Source organism: Asterias amurensis, chromosome 17 (genome assembly GCF_032118995.1).
Source record: "Asterias amurensis chromosome 17, ASM3211899v1".
Classification (NCBI taxonomy): Eukaryota; Metazoa; Echinodermata; class Asteroidea; order Forcipulatida; family Asteriidae; genus Asterias; species Asterias amurensis.
This window is the reverse complement of record NC_092664.1, coordinates 6,360,439-6,375,394: the sequence shown is the minus strand read 5'-3', so window position 1 is coordinate 6,375,394 and position 14,956 is coordinate 6,360,439. Positions and strand designations below refer to the sequence as shown.

Here is a 14,956-nt window from a genome sequence, read left to right as displayed (position 1 = left end):
TATATAAGGGCTTTGGGTGCACGTGACCTACTTAGACCTACCTCTATTGTAGCGATCATGTTTCATTTAATACAGAGGTGACGTCACATTAATATCTCGCTGTGCATGGTGACAGTTCTTGTGGTATTTATGTATTCGTTTATTCATTCGGGTTTTAAAAATCATCGAAAACATACAGCAGCAAAATACTAGAAATGTATAAAACACGACGAAAATATTAGGAACGTACCAAAAGACAAAGAGCAAACAGGAATCTAGGGATTGCCCAAAAGCGAACCTAACCACTATCCAAAACAGCATTAAGTATGAACATAAAAACAAGCAATCAAAAAGCGCTTTGATCATTTTGTGGAAAAGCGCAATATAAATACCTGTTACTATTAATTATTTAGCTATGTAAGATTTTTGGCCGATTTGACCCGAAAATTTTGATTTAAAATTCATTAGGTTTTTTGATGGGGGCTGAGAAAGTTACAAGCTTTCATTTGAGCCATTGCTCGAAAAAGTCCGCCAATTATTAGTAGCAGTGAAATAAAGTGCTCAAAATTAGTTTTAGTCTGGATCCCGACCATATATCACGTGACCAATTCTCATGTGTTTTATAAGAAACGTTTTAAATTTTTGTCATGGTTCCTGACCATTAAAAGTAATTTTTTAATGTTTGGGCCAAAAATCTGACATAGCATCTTTAAAAAGGGGGAACATTTTAGAAATTGAACCATTTGACACGTTGGCAATTGAGAGCATTTAAAAATTACAAAGAAACATTGGTCACCAAGAAACATTAGTTAGAATGAATTCCAGGTCTTGAATACAGCCCGGGTGAAAGGAACAGTGCTCCGGTGTTCCAGGGAATTCTGTCCCCTGTGGAAATTCTGTTCCCCTTATGGGAAATTTACATGGGTTGGAGGAGGAGAATTCAACAGAGGGCGCATATTCAGAAGTTTGTACACAGTTCGCCCTTGGCGAGACAGTAGGGACTTTTCGTTTTCGACGACGGATGGTTCTGCGACGGTAAATATGACATTTGGCGTCATCTGCGCATGCTTCGGCTTTGAGGACGGTCGTCCCTCAATTTCTACGACAGTACTTGGGATGAATCTTCGTTGTGCTGAAAACGACAACGTTTAGCTGAACAACCGTCGCAGAACCATCCGTCGTCGAAAACGAATAGTCCCTTTTATCTCCTGCCACACCGGCAACGCCCGCAACCTAGCACCGAATGATTTTGGTCCTTCCATGGTCCTTTCTCTTAAATACTGTCCTACGGATTTACACTAGCAAAAGAGGGAACCTGGCGACTGGGCAACCCACTCTATAACACTGATATCCTGGTTCTGTAGGGCACAGTAACGCAATGGGCGTTACTGGGTGCTGCCAACTTCACTATAGCTAGACCTTTCATTGAATTTCCCCCTAAAATACAAACAATAGCATTAATTAGTAAACAATAACAACAACAAAAATTAAAATGTAAACCTAAGTTGAGAGAAATCTAGAACATGTGGTATAGAATACAATAATACAAATGCAATATTTAAGAAAAAACACCCTAAAAAGGTAACAAAAATAACAATAATTAAACCATTGAATCAAATGCCTGTTTGAAGAGATGTGTTTTCAGTTGTTTTTTAAATTGGGTCAAAGAAACGGATGATTTTATTAGTGCAGGCAGTTTGTTCCATAGACGAGGGGCAGCATGTGAAAAAGATCGATCTCCCCATGAATGTTTGGAAATGGGCTCAATAAGGAGGCTAGAATTATAAGACCTGAGTTTTCGAGGAGGATTGTACGAGCTGAGAAGATCATCAATATATGCAGGGGCATTACTGGTGAGCGATTTATACACGAAAAGCAAAAGTTTATACTTGATCCTACTGCTTACTGGTAACCAGTGTAATTCTTTTAAAATCGGCGTTATATGGCAGGACTTTTTAGTTAAGGTAATAACACGAGCAGCATAGTTTTGAATACGTCGAAGACGTTCAATTTGAGTACAAGGAAGGCCATATAGAAGTGAATTGCACATATCTAGTCTAGAAACTACAACAGAGTGGACTATCTGCTCAGTTGCATTTTGTGTCAAATATTTCCTTACTTTGCCTATATTACGGATATGAAATGTTGTAGAGCGTGAAATACTAGAAATATGTGAACTAAGTGTCATGGAAGAGTCGAATATAACACCAAGATTGCGAGCTTTTGCAACAGCGGTGACTTCGGAGTCACCAATGTTAATGTGGGGAATAGTAATTTTAGAAAGTTGTTGCCGTGAACCGAGTATAAGAAATTCTGTCTTGTGATCATTTAGTTTAAGGAAGTTGTCCTGCATCCAAACACGAATTTCAGAAACACATGTTTCAATACGATTAATGCTCTCATCAGCAGAAATTTGTGATGGTTTAAAAGAGAAATATAACTGAGTGTCATCAGCATATACATGATAATTTAGATTGTGTTTCATGATGATGCTATGAACTGGGTAGGTGTAAACTGTAAACCACAGCGGTCCAAGAACTGACCCCTGAGGGACCGAAAAATCATGAACAACTGGATCCGATGTGGAATTGCCAATGCGAACATGTTGTGGTCTGTTTTGCAAATAGGATTGGCACCATTAAAGGGCATTACCTTGTAAACCAATAATATCACGAAGTCTCTTGAGCAAAATAGTGTGATCCACAGTGTCAAAAGCCGCACTCAAATCAAGCAGAATCAGGGCAGTCACATGGCCGTTATCCATAGCACATAAAATGTCATTTAGCACTCGCAAGAGTGCCGATTCAGTGCTATGCTTGCTCCTGTATGCTGTCTGAAATTTATCAGCAAGGCCAGAGTCAGAGACAACAGTATTCAATCTGGATGCAACAATGCGCTCGATGGTCTTGCCAATAAACTTCAAATTAGACACCGGTCGGTAGTTAGACAAAGTCTCAACATCTAAACCTGGCTTCTTGATAAGGGGACGAATGTAAGGTGTCTTAAGACTGTCTGGGAAACTACCCTGCTCAAAAGACTTGTTCACAATAGTAGTAATAAGAGGTGCTGCAACATCAATACACTTTTTTAAAAGATCAGTAGGTATGGGGTCCAGTTCACATGATTTAGAAGGAGAACTTCTTATCAACTTGGACCCCACCGAGGAATTTATTAGAAAAGGAAGTATAGAACACCAAAGGCAGGACCCCACAAATCCTATGTGCATGCGTAGGGTTCGGCGGGATTGGGGTACATGTTCAAACCGGACGCATGTAAAGAATAAGAGACAATAGGTTCATATAGTTGGGTTAAGGTCCCCAGTTGGACGTATGCACAATACCAATGACAACCTTTGCCAAAAGTTAGGGTACAACTAAAAGAGGGACAATAGGGTTCCTATAGTTGGGTTAAGGTCCCCAGTTGGACGCATGCACAATACCAATGACAGCCTTTGCCAAAAGTTAGGGTACAACTAAAAGAGGGACAATAGGATTCCTAATTGGGTAAAGGTCCCCAGTTGGAAAGTATGCACAATACCAATGACAACCTTTGCCAAAAGTTAGGGTACAACTAAAAGAGGGACAATAGGATTCCTAATTGGGTAAAGGTCCCCCGTTGGACAGTGTGCACACGATGACAGCCTTTGCCAAAAGTTAGGGTACAACTAAAAGCGGGACAATAGGGTTCCTATAGTTGGGTTAAGGTCCCCAGTTGGACGTATGCACAATACCAATGACAACCTTTGCCAAAAGTTAGGGTACAACTAAAAGAGGGACAATAGGATTCCTAATTGGGTAAAGGTCCCCCGTTGGACAGTGTGCACACGATGACAGCCTTTGCCAAAAGTTAGGGTACAACTATACAAGAGGGACAATAGGGTTCCTATAGTTGGGTTAAGGTCCCCAGTTGGACGTATGCACAATACCAATGACAACCTTTGCCAAAAGTTAGGGTACAACTAAAAGAGGGACAATAGGATTCCTAATTGGGTAAAGGTCCCCCGTTGCACAGTGTGCACACGATGACAGCCTTTGCCAAAAGTTAGGGTACAACTAAAAGAGGGACAATAGGGTTCCTATAGTTGGGTTAAGGTCCCCAGTTGGACGTATGCACAATACCAATGACAACCTTTGCCAAAAGTTAGGGTACAACTAAAAGAGGGACAATAGGATTCCTAATTGGGTAAATGTCCCCAGTTGGAAAGTATGCACAATACCAATGACAACCTTTGCCAAAAGTTAGGGTACAACTAAAAGAGGGACAATAGGATTCCTAATTGGGTAAAGGTCCCCGTTGGACAGTGTGCACAATACCATGACAGTCGTTGCTAAACAGTTTGGGTACAAACAATAGAGGGACAATAGGAGGTCCCTTGTTGCATGTATAACAAAATAAATATTGTTGTCATACTACCCTTCGCAAGATATCACATAATAAACAAAATATTACAAAGACTTTGTGCTGTCAATAGGCCATTTTGAGTACAGTGGACACAGTACTGGGACACTGATTGGTTTGGGGTAAATTTGTCATGATGTACCCAAACCAAACAGTGCACTCGCATAGTGTCCACCATACGTCAAAAATGCTATAACGCTGTATTCATTAGAATGAAGGTTTCGGGTACCCAAAGAGCTCAAAGTCCAACTGGTAAACCTCCCAAAGATTTTTAATTTGTTCTTTGCTCAACTGACTCATGTAGTGGTCAATGTTCTCCGAGCTATTCGACGGAACACTTACACTTTTGGGCGGATACGAAACCTTTGTCTGCACATCCAACTTCGACATGATGTATTCGGAATCGTCATAGACGGTGTCTAACGTGCCAATATAGTCGTAGTTTATTTTACACGGAGAACAAAGCTGATAGAACTCTTTCCAGTGTAAGTCAAACAAAGCTTGGTTAGCTTTGGCGAGGTAAGAAGCCCACTCACTCCACGTGATAGTCTCGCCAGTCTGAAGCTCCCTCATCGTTGCATTCTTCCTGAAGTTCTTCATGATGTACCTGCCAATTTGTTGGTAGAGCGGAGACTTTCTGTAAACATCCATGTTTGCGAACTTATTTCCGTACGATGATAGAACACGCTCAAATGGATGTCGTGTGAAGATGAACTTGGTATAGGTTTCCAGACGGTGTTTTTGTTCTTGTGTGTTGAACGAGCTGAGTTTCCTTTTGCTTTTGCCAAAGTACGCGTGGGCCATTCCTGTTGTGATATCTTCCGTTCGATTCTGATTACCATCCATCACCATTAGCAATCTCTTCCAGTTGGTGCACCCAGCCTGTTAGCAAACACAATGACAAGTAGAATTTGAAACTTTGCATGGTGGAAATACGATATGGAAAGGTTTGCGGTAACACCATGTAATGACTATCTCTAAATTAGTTGGGGTGTAGTTCTGAAAATTTAAGGTTGCCTTTGCGCAATGGGTATTTGCGAAAAGGTATATTGTTTATACGTCGTTCTGAGTTGAAACCAACGGTTCTTTTCAGAGCTTCCCCAACTGAGCTTTCTGTTGCCAAGCAATGCCCCTATATTATTTCGCTATCTAATTTATAGGTTTTAGATTTACCGCTTTGTGCTATAAGAGCGTTTGACTGGGGGGAAAAATGGTCGCCATTTTGTACAACCAATTCATATTAAACCTTTCCATTTTTCATAAACAAACCGCGCTGGTTGGCATGGACGGCTGGTTGTTAAGTAAAAATCCCAATCGTGTTAACAGATGTTCTGACCAAATTCAACATTTTATGCAAGCTTTCAAATATTTATGTATCTCTCATGATCGGTTGCTTTGTTTTCAACAATTTTTGTTTGTTTGACATTGTTACATTGTCTGTTTTTGTTTTTACATTTATGGCTTTCATTAGTTTTTCGAACCTAGGTTGGCAAAAACTCAGGCTGTGATTTTACTATAGAAAGGTCTATAGTTACAGTAACAAACACCTTAAAGGGTTTGGCTATTTTTTGTATGACACAAAACACAAACGTCCACAGATTTACATTAAATTTTGGTATAAAGGCAGTGGACACTATTGGTAATTATTCAAAATAATTATTAGCATAAAACCTTTCTTGGTGACGAGTAATGGGGAGAGGTTGATGGTATAAAACATCTGAAGTGCTATAGTTTTCGAGACAGAGTAATTTTCCACGAGTTTGATTTCGAGACCTCAGATTTAGAACTTGAGGTCTAAACGCACACAACTTCGTGTGACAAGGGTGTTTTTTCTTTCATTATTTACTATCTCGCAAGTTCGATGACTGATTGAGCTCAAATTTTCACAGGTTTGTTATTTTATGCATATGTTGAGATACACCAACTGTAAAGGCTAGTCTTTGACAATTACCAATAGTGTCCACTGCCTTTAAAGATAATGATGGTAGTAGCTTCCCTTAAAATGATACTCGCTGAGGTGCTGTGGTTTATAAGAAATAATGATCAAAACAAATTTCACAAAAGGTTTTTCGTCTCGGTAGATAACGGATTTACGCGGCTCTCCTAAAAAACATTGCTCTGTGATTTTCACTTTATTTCTCAAAAACCTGATGACTAATGAGGCTGAAACTTCTACAGGTAAAGTTGATATACATCTGCATACACAGTGAGTAAACAGAAAAGAATTCATGTCATGGCCAAAACGTTGATCTTCAAAAAGGTATCAAAACCCTGAGACCCTTAAATGCAGTGGACACTGGGGAGAGGTTGATAGTATAAAACATTGTGAGAAGACTCCCTCTGAAGTAACATAGTTTTCGAGAAAGAAGTAATTTTCCACGAAATTGATTTCGAGACTTCAAGTTTAGAATTTGAGGTCTCGAAATCAAGCATCTGAAAGCACACGACTTAGTGTGACAAGGGTGTTTTTTCCCTTCATAGTTATCTCGCAACTCCGCCGACCAATCGAGCTCAAATTTTCACAGGTTTGTTATTTTATGCATATGTTGAGATACACCAAGTGAGATGACTGGTCTTTGACAATTACCAACAGGGTTCAGGGGTGGATTTCACAAAGGCAGTCCTAACTTAGGACTAGCCCTAGGCAATGCTAAGAGATAGGACCAGTCTTAAGTTAGGATGAGTTACTGGTCCCAATTTCATAGAGCTGCTTAAGCACAAAAAATTGCTTAAGCAAAAAATTCATTGCTTAGTAAAATCAGATTAACGGCCAAGACTCCACTCAATTGTTATGTTAAGTAAACAACAGCTAAATACTAGTCATAAGCAATGTATATGGCATGAAATTTTGGCCAGTAACACGTGTAAAATAAGCGAGCTAATTTCGTGCTTAAGCAATTTTTTTGCTTAAGCAGCTCTATGAAATTGGCCTCTAGTCCTAACTTAGGACTGGTCCTATCTCTTAGCATTGCCTATAGGACCAGTCCTAAGTTAGGACTACCTTTGTGAAATCTACCCCAGTGTCTTTAATATTCCACGCACCTTTTGTATGAAGCAGTAGAGGAGTTTATGCTTGTCGATCACAAGTAACTGTCTTTGTGTTGTGGAGCTAATACCGCCCATGGTTAGTTTTGGATGTTTCGCACATGACTCTTGTATGTATTTGTGACGTTGGAGCTGCACTTGGGATTGTTTTTCCACAAAGGCCTCCTTTGCCGAATACTCGGTGGATTTCGCTACCTCCATGGTCTAAGAAAAGAGAGAGAGAGGTTGAAATATTATCAAACATCAACACATTAACATTTAAACAGGTGACACAAATATCTTTAATGTACACAGTTAACCCATTAGTGCCATGTTGATGTGGGAGTTTATTAGTGTGATGCACATACACAATTATAACCACTGCCATGGGGGTAGAACAACTTTGTTCCCCATTCAAAACTTGTGATAGTTTTCTGGATTAATCCCAGCTGAAGTTTGTCCAAAATAAAAACTTGAATAAATTCTCTTCAATTTCAGGTGGCTAACGGATCGGACGATACACTGTAACAGAGAATGTAAGTGGAATCTTCCCTTACTTTTTTTACACAGTCAGTAATGTTGCTGCTGTATTTTAGTAGTTTGATTAGTTGATTGAAGTTATGCGGATCAAAATACAAAGCAAGAAATACAAACAACACAGGATGGTATTGCACAGGTTACCTGTCAAAATTACATTAAGCTTCAATATTGTGGCTACTGCCCCGGGCCAATCAATATTTACGTAGCAAAGAAATTTGTCAAGCAGTATTTCTGTTTAACAGCTTCATGAAATTTGGCCATGTGGCGTGTTTCAAATGAAAGGTCTATAGTCCTAACAAGGCACCATTATACATTGTATAGCACACTATATTCCACCATGGAGGAAGGAAGAGAAGGAGCTCGAACGAAGGGACTTCAAAAGTCGAACCCGTGGTACCGCGGTCGTTTAACGACACCTCGTAATCAACCACATACCTTATACATACAATGGGCGACCTGGCGTAGTTGAGTTTGCGCGTGCGCACTTGGTTCTTCACTCAACTTAGGTGTCGCATGTCGTATGGATATAATACAGAAAAAACAACTTTTTTGAGACCTGATAAAAATTGTGTACACTTGTGCCCAACCAAATCGAAAAACACAATTGGATACCAACCACCCTCGTGTGCTAATACCCAAATTTTGAACCACCGCTAGTGATCGGAAAGTCACAAAAAAAATGTAAAAATATGCCATGATGTTTCAGTGAAACACCACAAACGGTAAATGAAAACTTGTATATTCACAATTCTTGTCCCCAATGATTCAACTTTACACGAAGGCAACGGTGCAGAGCGGCGGTACCACGGTTCTGTACAAAGAGATCTAATCCTGCTAGTTAATCGGCCGTCCAGCTGGAGGTCTCCTATCTTTTTCCACTGACCAGACAGGCGTGTTGTCAGAGTATTCTTTTGTTACTCTGCGGTTTTGCGGGTCGTTCTAGCCTTGCTCAAGGCAGTCGAATTATTCACTCCGAAAAAAAGACCGCCGCTGTATAAAAACCCACCCGTATTCATTGTGCGTAACATCGCACGACACGATGCCCTCGTACACTATCCGCATGCGGAGGCCGTCAGGCCAGCAGCCTTGTAGGGTCTGTGTTGAAGCCACTGACCTCATTACTATAATAAGCGAAGAGTTCACACGGTCAGCTCATTACCATAATGCCCGCGAAAGACGAGACATGTTTACATCACACACCACCACCACGGACGCTCAGCGAGCATGTAGGGTCAAAAGGTCATGATAAGGGAAGTGCGTGATTGGACGTCAAAATTAATAATTAATTTGCCTCACATCCTGTGTTGTCTGATAGGTCTGACGAAAGATATACATATTCACGAACTGCATACTAGCATATCCCAGAGGCCCCCCCCCCCATTTTTTTCCACTTGTGGAAATTTTTCAATACAACACATTAAACCCGGAAGTTACAGACCCGACAAGGCTGTCGGCCTGACGGTCTCCGCATGCGGTTAGTGGTACGAGTGCGGATGACTTATGTGCACAGAAGTCGTACGATGTGACAGTGTGTATACGGGTGGGTCATGCGGTGTGATCGCACGCACCACGCACAGGGTATACGGGTGAGTTTACAGCGGCGTCTTTTCGGAGCGAATAATGCGACTGCCTTGAGCAAGGCTAGGGTCGTTCGAGCTCCTTCTCTTCCTTCCTATATGATTCCACTTACCAATTGTGTGCCTTCTTCTTTTCGGTTGTACACGCTTTCATGATCTTCTTTGTTTTCGTTCGAAATTATTGCAGTCACTAAATATAGGGTAAAAGTGGAAATTATGATCGGTTCATGGTATTCTCGTCAATATCCTAAATATCTCGTCAATGTATAAATCATCTCAGGCATCAATTCCAATTTTATTTTATTTAACAAATTTATTCATTTGTGACTTCATTTCAAAAGATAATCGAAATAGCTGTTTACAAACTGCTCCCAACCAAAACTACATGGTATCACTACATGTGCAAAATATTGTTACTGACCTCGCGTTTTGATCCTACTTGAGAAGAACTGGGGCCGATTTCACAAAGAGATGAGACTAGGCTTATCTGAAGTTAGGACCAGTAACTGGTCTTAGCTTATAAGACTAGTCCTATCTGTTAGCATTGCCTAGGACTAGTCCTAAGTTGGGAGAGGTTTGTGAAATCATGGATCCATGGTGAAATCGACCCCTGATATAATAAATTATGCATTCAGTTCAAAAGGTTCAAGGTTTCTTGTCGCCACAAAATTCAGCCACATGTACATGTATAGTGAAAATACCGAAAGTGCAACCATCGGTGGAAGGTTAAGCGGGGTACACAATACTGTCTCCGGCCATCGATACGCTGATCAAAAGAATCACAATCAGTTGGTCGTCACCAAAACCACCCACTTACGTTCAACGAACCATGAATTTCGGCACAAAATAAACTATTCACAAGAATATCCATACAAAGATTTTGTATACGTCTGAATTGATTCCATTAATTCAAATAAATGTTTCTATTTCAAAGTACAATTTTAACTTCTTTTTGAATAAAATAAAGGATGCTTTACTTTTACCATTCATCTTCGTTTTGGTAATAATATGGTAGCGGCGTAGTAGGAAAATTAAGCTCAAGGCAGTCCATGATTTATTAAGAACATTATAAGGGGTGTCGTGGCCGAGTGGATAAGAGCACCAAACTCAAGCTCCGATGATTCTGTTCAGAAGAGTGTGGGTTCGAATCTCGGTCGTGACTCTTGTGTCCCTGAGCAAGACACTTAACTATAATTTCTTCTCTCCACCCAGGAGTAAATGGGTACCTGTGAGGGCAGAGATGGTTCGATGGTTTAAGGAATGATTTAAGGCCCAGAGACCAGGGGTAATAATGTCGGAAGCGCTTTGAGACACCCCTCGGGAGTGAACAGCGCTGTATAAAAACGGTCTATTTACCTAATAACACTTCCTCGTGGTCCAGGAAAGCGTTTACATAATTGGTTTTCTGGATCCAATCCTTTATTTGTGTCCAAGCAACCGTGATAACTCACAACTACAGAATTGCAAACTTACCTTGCGTTGACTGTTCCTTGTATTTGTAGACCACGACAACAAATAGTACGGAGCAGAGAATCAAAAGAATGTGGTGGAACTGGCATCTTGGATTTCTCGTTCTTAGAAACATCTTGAAGTAATTAATCTTTTGAAGTTTTGGTCACTGTGTAAAAATTGAAAACAAGCAACGTTAAATTCAGGACAGCGTATGATTATTGCCCAATCATTTAAAGTGCACAATTATATATAAATAGATTTATATGTAGGGAGTAACTCTCGCCAATATGTTCATCATGAATTCAAGTGTCAATTTGTGTTAAAGCCATTGGACCCTTTCGGTAAACAGTATTGTCCAAGGCCCACACTTCGTGTATCACAACTTATATATAAAATAACAAACCTGTGAAAATTTAGGCTCAATCGGTCATCGGAGTCGGGAGAAAATAACGGGAAAACCCACCCTTGTTTCCGCACGTTTCGCCGTGTCATGACATGTGTTTACTATAAATCCGTAATTCTCGATGTCGAGAATTGATAAATGTTTTCTCAAAAAGTAAAGCATTTCATGGAATAATATTTCAAGAGAAGTATTTTACCATTACCTTTTGTAAACCCTGTAAGATTTTTTGTGAATCTGTGAACTTTTTTTCTGTTCCGAAAGTGTATAATGGCTTTAAAGGCAGTGGACACTATTGGTAATTGTCAAAGACTAGTCTTCACAGTTGGTGTATCTCGACATGTGCATAAAATAACAAACTTGTGAAAATTTGAGCTCAATCGGTCATTGAAGTTGCGAGATATTAATGAAAGAAAAAGCACCCTTGTCACACGAAGTTGTGTACGTTTAGATGCTTGATTTCGAGACCTCAAATTCTAAACTTGAGGTCTCGAAATCAAATTTGTGGAAAATTACTTCTTTCTCGAAAACTACGTTACTTCAGAGGGAGCTGTTTCTCACAATGTTTTATACCATCAATCTCTCCCCATTACTTGTTACCAATTAAGGTTTATGTTAATAATTATTTTGAGTAATTACCAATAGTGTCCACTGCCTTTAAGAAGAAATTATAAATAAACCTGTGGGTATTTGTAAATCTGTGTTGAGTGGATGTTGGCTCGGAAAAAAGAAATGCCTAGGTGCCCTTGTAACCATGGAGGAAGAAAATAGGTGTAACGACCTGCTTTCCAGGCAAAACGCGAGCTGACAAAGAAGGCAATTGGATCTTTTATGTAGGCCCTTTGTATGTTTAATATATTCGCTGTGATGTAAAGAAGAACTATTGACCCGTGGCAGCCCAGTCGATAACCATAACAAAGCAGCGACAGACTGGCATAGCAAGGCTGACAGACTTACATGGCTTGTATGGTAGTAGATAAAAACAACATGCAAAAACGTTGCTCAATATTGTCAAATCAGTAGACAAATTTTGTTGGGTAAACTTATATCCACAAGTATTGGTCGATTTCTGCCCAACGAAAGCAATTTTGTTGTGTCTGTTTTTCTTTGTGTTGTGTTTTGTTTTGTTTTTGGTTTTACTGCGCCTTGAACACCCAGCAGGGTGGATATTAGCCCACCTTATTGAGCTGTTAATGGCTCCGCTTTTAACATCGGTCTCATCACTGTCGGTGACAGTGATGAGACCGACAGTTATTGTTATTATTATTATTATTATTATTATTATTATTATTATTATTATTATTATTATTATTATTATTATTATTATTATTATTATTATTATTATTATTATTATTATTATTATTATTATTATTATTATTATTATTATTATTATTATTATTATTATTATTATTATTATTATTATTATTATTATTATTATTATTATTATTATTATTATTATTATTATTATTATTATTATTATTATTTCATTTTATCACAGCATGCAAAAGAAAGATGTCATTTTCCTTTGTGCCGGTAACTCCTCGAGTCGGGCTACGTCCCGTAGCCTTAGATCTCAAGAGTCTTTCTCAGGATCCTCGCTGTTCCCAAAAGCGCTGCCTTCTGTAACAGATCTACCCTCACATTTGTCCCTATTTCATCTAGATGTTTCCCCAGTGCTTTGGGAATGGTGCCAAGTGCTCCAACCACCACGGGGACTACTTTTACCTTTACCTGCCAAATCTTACGAAGTTCCCTAGCCAGGTCCTGGTACTTCTCGATCTTTTCCATCTCCTTCGAAGCTACCCTTCTCCTTCGAAGCTACTATACCATGAAGCAATAGACTACTCCATGGTTATACGAAGTGTCCAAGGTCACTTCGTACCTTGCTAAAGGTACAAAGTGTCCAGGTACGAACTGGATGTACGAAGTGAACTGACACCCCAAACCTCATAACACAGAACATTCAAAACTTGTGGGTTTTCTGATGGTTTCTAAGTTAATATTACAACCAACAGTTCATGGGCCAACAACAAATTACGAAAAAGTCTTACCAAAGTCCGGTTCTAAGCGCCCCTTGCACTCGTTACTGGTAACGCCGACTGAAACATTTGTTTTCTTCCACGTTATATGAGGCTGTTTCGAACAAGGCCACGTTTATGGCAAGCCATGTGCCCAATAATTCGATAAACACCGTTTATCATCGATAAACGGTGTTTATCGCCGATAAACACTGTTTTTCGACCGATAAACACTGTTTTTGAGATAAACATTGTTTATCAATGATAAACAGTCGAAAAACTATGTTTATCGAGCGATAAACAGAGTTTTTCGAGGTGATAAACAGAGTTTTTCGATAAACTCTGTTTATCAACTGATAAACATCGTTTATCGAAAAACAGTGTTTATCGGTCGATAAACACAGTTTTACGCCGACGCCAGATGCCCAATAATTCGATAAACAGTGTTTATCGGTTGATAAACACTGTTTATCGAGAAAAACTGTGTTTATCAACTGATAAAATAATTCGATAAACAGTGTTTATCAAGTGATAAACAGTGTTTATCAAGTGATAAACACTGCTTATCGAAAAACTATGTTTATCGACTGATAAACACAGTTTTACGCCGACGCCAGATGCCCAATAATTCGATAAACACTGCTTATCAAGTGATAAACACTGTTTATCAAGTGATAAACACTGTTATCGACTGATAAACATTGTTTATCAAGTGATAAACACTGTTTATCGACTGATAAACTTTGTTTATCGAAAAACTATGTTTATCGACTAATAAACACAGTTTTACGCCGACGCCAGATGCCCAATAATTCGATAAACAGTGTTTATCTGCATTCAACAGCAATACACCTGGTCGGCATTGCCGGAAAAAAAAAAAAAAAAAAAAACTCTTTTGAAACGTACAAACTCACGACTTGGTCCGTACATGTACTTTGCAATTGTGTTTACTCTACGCATAACAGGCAAATTCTCCCTCGATTGACGTCACAAACAGTGCCATCCACTTTAAAGTCACCTGGAAGTGGTATTTTTTCAAAATAAAGCTTTTGTCACTAATATATGTGTTTTGATTTGTGGAATGTGAATAAACAGTTAACTAAGGTTTTAAAAAATCAGTTCTTATGTTATTTACAAATTTAAGAGTAGACCCCGACCCGAGAGGGCGCTGTTCGTGACGTCAATCGAGGCAGACTTTGCCTGTAATGCGTAGAGTAAACACAATTGCAAAGTACATGTACGGACCAAGTCGTGAGTTTGTACGTTTCAAAAAAAGATTGGTTTTTTTTTCCGGCAATGCCGACCAGGTGTATTGCTGCTGAATGCAGAAAAACACTTTTTGAAACGTACAAACTCACGACTTGGACGTACATGTACTTTGCACGTGTGTTTACTATACGCATTGCAGGCAAAGTCTGCCTCGATTGACGTCACAAAAGGGGTAGGCGGAGTCAGCCCCCCAAACAACTTTATATATTTTTTAAACATATAAATCGTGACAAACAATTACTTAAAAAATTGTTTTATTGTTCGTAAGCATATACTCTTATGTTTGAAAGAAAAAAAAA

At 39.2% G+C, this 14,956-nt stretch overlaps 2 protein-coding genes across 4 annotated transcripts in view; one reads left to right on the top strand and one right to left on the bottom strand.

The window, feature by feature from the left end:
* Nucleotides 1–14,956, top strand: part of LOC139949680 (putative peptidyl-tRNA hydrolase PTRHD1) — a 54,674-nt gene that overhangs the window by 30,409 nt on the left and 9,309 nt on the right. The window contains exon 4 of one of the 2 annotated variants that reach the window (XR_011787564.1): nucleotides 7,900–7,937. The gene's annotated coding sequence lies outside the window, so the exon portion shown is untranslated. Of the gene's footprint in view, nucleotides 1–7,899; nucleotides 8,406–14,956 lie in introns of those variants that run through there. The other variant, XM_071948152.1, reaches the window with a different exon arrangement.
* Nucleotides 105–13,508, bottom strand: LOC139949678 (carbohydrate sulfotransferase 8-like). 2 transcript variants are annotated; one of them, XM_071948148.1, is made up of 5 exons: nucleotides 13,422–13,508; nucleotides 10,992–11,136; nucleotides 9,632–9,708; nucleotides 7,420–7,626; nucleotides 105–5,259 (listed from the first exon to the last, which is right to left on the bottom strand). In XM_071948148.1, exons 2-5 carry the CDS (start codon nucleotides 11,101–11,103, stop codon nucleotides 4,585–4,587), a joined length of 1,071 nt encoding a protein of 356 aa, XP_071804249.1. In that variant the 5' UTR covers nucleotides 11,104–11,136; nucleotides 13,422–13,508; the 3' UTR covers nucleotides 105–4,584. The 2 variants fall into 2 exon arrangements, with proteins under 2 accessions (XP_071804249.1, XP_071804250.1); XM_071948149.1 differs by lacking the exon at nucleotides 13,422–13,508 and adding an exon at nucleotides 13,102–13,338.